The sequence below is a fragment of the Lampris incognitus genome, chromosome 13, assembly GCF_029633865.1.
Source record: "Lampris incognitus isolate fLamInc1 chromosome 13, fLamInc1.hap2, whole genome shotgun sequence".
NCBI lineage: Eukaryota > Metazoa > Chordata > Actinopteri > Lampriformes > Lampridae > Lampris > Lampris incognitus.
The window spans coordinates 13,557,457-13,563,479 of record NC_079223.1 but is presented as its reverse complement, the minus strand read 5'-3'; the positions used below and the strand labels follow the sequence as shown (position 1 = coordinate 13,563,479).

General features: G+C 50.4%; 1 protein-coding gene across 1 annotated transcript; it reads right to left on the bottom strand.

Annotated features, from left to right (window-relative positions):
- Nucleotides 1–984: 984 nt before the first annotated feature.
- bcl11aa (BCL11 transcription factor A a) lies at nucleotides 985–4,524 on the bottom strand. Its single transcript, XM_056292279.1, has 2 exons — nucleotides 4,473–4,524; nucleotides 985–3,293 (listed from the first exon to the last, which is right to left on the bottom strand). The coding sequence occupies exons 1-2, from the start codon at nucleotides 4,522–4,524 to the stop codon at nucleotides 985–987; spliced, it is 2,361 nt and encodes a 786-aa protein (XP_056148254.1).
- Between the last annotated feature and the right edge of the window lie 1,499 nt (nucleotides 4,525–6,023).

Sequence of the window (6,023 nt, the reverse complement as noted above, 5' to 3'; positions counted from 1 at the left end):
TCAAAGATACTATAGAACATGTAATAGGTAGCTAAATGATGATTAACTAGAATTCTCTGGTCTTTGTTCGTTAACTGTCACAAGTCCACGTGAGCAGTCAGGCGCTTGATGCAAGAGCCTGTCCTGGGTGATTTAAAACCCTCCATAGCAGTATCTAGTGTAACCCCAAGCTTATAGCGAATAAAGTTATGGCCAATGCAGTCTTGAGATATCAAAGGCACTCTTTTTTTCTTCTTCTTTTTTTTTTTCTGACCACTTGATAGTACAAATTTTCATTCTTGTCTTTGTGGAATAATTTCGAAGGCTGTCACCATTTTATCTTGCCAATCGTTTCTCTTTTTTTTTCTTTTTCTTTCTTTCCTTTAACCCTTAGTGAACATGGCATCTTTTAGAAAGATCAGTTTTAAGTGCTTTTCCAGGGTTGTCAGAAGAGGGCGAGAAGACTGTTCGTTTTCCATGTTACAAACACAAGATTGTACGTGATATGTGTTACAGAACTTATGCAGCATGGATGTGTCGTTCTTGTCTTTCCTCTTTGAAGAATTAAAAAAAAAAAAAAAGAAAAGAAGAAATAAACAGAACAAGAGAAAACAGCAACACATTTACTCAACAACTAACCAACCAGGGACAAGTTCTTTTCTTTTTTTCTTTTTTTTCTTTTTTGATTAGCAAAAAACATACTATGCATGCTGACTAATTCTTAAAAATGGAAAAGGAAAACTGAAAAAAGAAAATTGTACACAACATGTAAATTATTGCACAGGAGAAAAGGCTCGAAGTTTTGCGTCAATGCAATAGTATTGCCCCGATACAGATCATGCATTCAATGGGTAACAGAGACGGGGTGTGCTGGTGCAGAGCACATGGTCTTAAGCTTCCACCAGACAGGCGAAAGAGTTGTGATGGGGCTGGGGGGCAAATCTACAGGGGACATGGCGGAGGGCGGACGTAGCTGGGGGCAAATAGGTCCAACCGTTCAGCCCACTACTCCGACTTTATTTCGGTACTCAGGGGCCGATCACTGTGCCATTTTTTCATATGTTTCTCCAAGGTGCTGTAGACACTGAAGGGCATCTGACAAATCTCACACTTGTACACGTCCTTGCCCACCTGGCCGTGGGTCTTCATGTGGCGTGTTAGTTTGGAGCTCTGGGCGCAGGCATAGTTGCACAGCTCACATTTGTAAGGTCTCTCCCCCGTGTGGCTGCGCCGGTGCACTGTCAGGTTGCTGCAGTTCTTAAAAATCTTGCCGCAGAACTCGCACGTATCGCTCCGCCTGCCGTCCTTGGAACTAGGCCGACCCGGACCCCCGAGGTGAGGCGTGCTGCCGCCGCTCCCCGTACCACTGCGGCCCGATACCCCGCCGTCCAGCTCCCCCGGTGGGGTCGAGTAACGCAGGCTGCCATTCTCCGAGGAGTGCTCGGACGAAGAGGCAAAGGGCGATTGTCTGGAATCCCCAAAGTTCAGAAAAGGGTCCTTGAGTTGTCGGGAGGCGGCATAGCCAGCCAGCCACTGGGAGTAGACGTTCTCTGTGTTGGGGATGGTGGGCGTTGGCAGGTCAAACTCCTTTTCTAGCTTGATGCGTTTGGAGAACGGGCTGAGTGGACCAGGGCTGGCCAGAAGTAGTTTCTTAGAGAGACCTCCTGAGGCAGATTCATTGGGGGAGGCTCCCCGCCCATTGACCGTGGAGACACAGCCCTCACCGCCCCGGTCTGACTCCAGCACTGAGTCCTCATCGCACATCTCACGATTGCGGTGGTGATCCTGGTTCAGTCGGTGGTCCCGGTTCAGGTGGTGGTCCCGGTTCAGGTGGTGGTCCCGGTTCAGGTGGTGGTGCAGGTGGTTCTCTTGGACCATGGCATTGCGTTTGTGTGCACTGAGGGCTTCGCTGAAGTGTTGCATGCTGGCAGCAAGGCCCATCCCCTGCATCACTTCTGGTAGAGACCGTGGGATGGTGCCCTCATCAGCGCTCCCACCCAGACGCCCACCAACGCTGCCATTGTTCTCGTGATGCCGCGTCGCCTCCAGGTTCAGGCCAAAGTGGTAGCTGTTGTTGTTTCTCCTCACTCCTCTCTCTCCATTCTGCTCCTGTTCCTCCTCTAACTCCTCTTCTTCCTCCTCTAACTCCTCTTCTTCCTCCTCTTCTTCTTCCTCCTCCTCCTCCTCCTCTTCCTCCTCCTCCTCTTCCCCGTTTTCCCGCAGCATGCGGTCATTCTCGCTCTTCAGCTTGGCCACCACTGACTTAAGGGCATTGCTGGCGCTGCCCATGTGCTCGCTGGTGCCGGGCTCTGGCGAGGAGGCTACCGAAAGCCCATCCTCTGACTTGCCCGCGTTGGGTGAGGATGACTTGTGCATGTGCGTTTTCATGTGGCGCTTCAGCTTGCTAGCCTGTGTGCAGGCGTGGTCACAGAGGTGACACTTGTACGGCTTCTCGCCTGTGTGGCTGCGGCGGTGCACAATGAGATTGCTCTGGAACTTGAAGGTCTTGCCGCAGAACTCGCATGACTTTGATTTCAAGGGGGCATTTGAGGAGGAAGAGGGTGCACCCACGGAGGGGATCGGGGTGGTGGCTGTGGTCTGGGAGCCTGACGGTGACTGCATGGACCCAGGAAGTGGTGGTGGGGTGGAAAGGTATGGTGGCTTACTCCCACCCGTGGCTCCCGCGCCTCCTGTTCCACCTCCTCCTCCTGTCTGAAAGGGCTGAAGCAGCCGCTGCATTGGGCCGGGCCGGCTGGGGGACAACGGCGGAGTGGAACCTGAGGTGTTGCCCGCCAGCTCCCTCAGCCGCCTGGAGAAGTCCATGGCTGGAGGCGGATCCAGGGCCAGTGGTGGGTTGAGGCGCAGCACCCTGTCGAAGGCACTCGGGTGGTGGGCTGCCAGCGCCAGTTCCTCAGGGCTCAGGTGGTGGTGAGGGTCCAGGTGGTTGCGTGGCGGAGGGCTGAAGAGTGGCGGCGTCGGGGGGAACCGCTGATGATGTCCTCCACTATTGCCACTGCCAACCCCCGCCCCGGTGCTGTCCCTCCCGCCGGAGCCTGAGCCAGGGATGCGGAGCAGGTTGAAGGGGCTCGCATCAGGGGGTAGGTGGAGGCCATGGAGGGGGGGCTGGGAGGGGCAGTTGGCGCCTCCACCCAGAGACGATGGCCGGCCCATGCGTGGCGTGAGCGGGCTTCCGTGCTCGCTCTCCAGGTATATCCGGAAACCATGCGTGTTCTGAGCGTGCTGCAGCAGGAACCAGGCGCTGCCGTAGGACTGCTTACAGGTGGTGCAGGTGTAGGTGGTCGGCTCCTCCTTACCTGTTTGGACAGAAAACAGAAGGACATCGATGAGACAAACATAGAAATGTCAAATCAAACATACAACATACATTATTTTTCTGTCTTCCTATCTTTCAAACTGTTTGGGCTTATTGGGTGTCACCGTGAGCCATGAGCAAAAGAACTGGCAAGTATCAATACAAGTTGTCAAACATATACATACTTGAGTAAAGACAACTATTCACATGGGAGTGTATGAAAAAAAGGAAACAAAAGAAAAAGAAAACCCGAACAAGGTACTTTGCTGGAGAAACATTCAGTTGGAAAGGAAACATATTGCACAGAATGTAACGTGATTTCAAAGCCCTGTGGGACCATCACGAGATACACGAACAAATGTGACCTGATTTGACTTCACTAAAACAGCATCATGTGACAAAAAAATGAAACTAGTATAGAAGTTGATTCAAATGATAAATCTACAGCATTTGAACATTAAACATATGAAACAAAATGCGAGTCAGCAATTATTATCACAGTTCAACATTATCGGCGGTGCGGTGAAAAACCCGGTATCACGCCAAAGCGTGTAATACACCCGCCGGTCCAACGTGTCAGTGTCACGGTTTGCCTCGTTCAGGCGTGAAAAGTACACACGTGTATGAAGGTGCAGTGCCAGCAGGGGGCGATAATTAAGAGGTGAAGGCAGGTTAGGGTTAGGGTTCGGGTTGGGTTAGGGTTGTGTTAGGGCTAGGGTTAGGGTTGGGTTAGGGCTAGGGTTGGGTTAGGGTTGTGTTAGGGCTAGGGTTGGGTTAGGTTTGGGTTAGGGCTAGGGTTGGGTTAGGGCTAGGGTTGGGTTGGGGTTAGGGTTGGGTCAGGGTTATGGTTAGGTTTGGGTTAGGGCTAGAGTTGGGTTATGTTTGGGTTAGGGTTATGGTTAGGGCTAGGGTTGGGTTAGGGTTATGGTTATGGTTAGGGTTGGGTTAGGGTTAAGTTTGGGTTAGGGCTAGGGTTAGGGTTGGGTTTGGGTTAGGGTTAGGGTTAAGGTTAGGGGAGGGACTTTGGAAAATGCTGTATGCTTCTTTTCCTCCATGGAGAGTTGCTGGCATTGAGCTAATCATCGCCCCCTGCTGGCACTGCACCTTCATACATGCATGTACTTTTCACGCCTGAGCGAGGGAACCCGTGACACTGACGTTTGCCGGGCAGGTGTATTACACGCTTTGGCGTGATACTGGGCAGGAAATTTCAGACTTGCAAGCACCGCCATCTTCAGAAAGACCTCCATCCCACCGAGACAATACAAGGCTCCACTCCAGTCTTACAATCCATTTGGACTTCATCCATACCAGTCAAGTGAATGGGTTGTTAGCTGAATTAGGTTCACGGCGGCATTGTGCACGTTGACGTTAGCTGAGCTCACATTTCACTTGATCCCGAGCTTAACTATCAGAGCTTTAAAGAATAAGCGGCACACAGTGTTGAAGCCATCAGAAACACAACAGTAGCTTTTATTGAGGTCATGCCCCACATGAGAAGCATGTGAGTAGCGTGTGTGTGTGTGTGCGTGTGTGTGTGCGTGTGTGTTTGTGGGTTAGTGTGCGCTTGTTTTTTTTCCCTTGGCTCCGCTTTGGGACGCAGTCCCTTCAGACGGACTGTCAGCAACAGAAACAAAGACAGAGGGGCGGTCCCAGCAGACCACCATTCCCTCCTCTCCCTCAAACACACACAGTAAAGAGAATATTTTAAAAAAAAAAAGGGGAAAAAAATCCTTCAACTGCCGAAATGTCTTTGATACCGCAACAATAACGCAACAACAGAGTTTAATTTTTTTTAAAAAACAAACAAAAAAACAACATACGATATCAAATACAGCTTTGTTTTTTTTGTTTGTTTTTTTTGTGCAAATTCTGCGTTGGTGTTGGCTTGATTAAGGTTCAACAAATCCAATTAGATGACCTAACACACAAGTATGCACACACACACACGCCCAATCACAAACATTCTCATATGCAATAACACACACAAATGCGCACAACAACCTGCTTGCCAGAGAGAGGTAGGAGGATAAGAAAAATTTAAGGTTTGAATGACTTACGGCAACCAAGAAAGATCACAAAAATTGAAGACACACACACACACGCGCGCACACATGCACTATGAAGTCTACACACACGCACACATGCACTATGAAGAGTCCACACACACACACACACACTCTCACACACACAGTGGAGGACTGCAGGCTGATGGGGCCTTCCTCCTCAGCTGCCATGTCTGTGGCGTTGCTTTCTTAAGACCAGAGGAACATTTAAAACAATAATTGGCTCTGAATGGCCTCGGCGACAATGACCCACGCTGGGACGCACAACCCGTGCGTAATCTCATTCGGGGCCAGGTCGGCCGGCCGGCCACCGGCTCATTTACACCATTAGCAAACGGCCCCTGCCACGGCCGGTGACAGCCTGCTGCTGTGCAAAATGGATGTAGCTGATGACGCTAATAAGCTAGCAGAGACGCACAACTTGATGCCCGGGCACACACATTCATACCCAAACACACACACACACACACACACATTGCCATCATCAATCCAGTTATACCTGAAGAAAAACAAACCTCAGTGCAGTATTTTACCAAGTGGCTTCCACACAACAGGTGTGATCACACGCAGTCCACCAGCAAATCCTTTCTACATACAAACTGGTTCACTTCCTGTTTGGTGACCCAAGTCTGTCAATATCAGCATCTCGCCATTTTTTTTTCTCC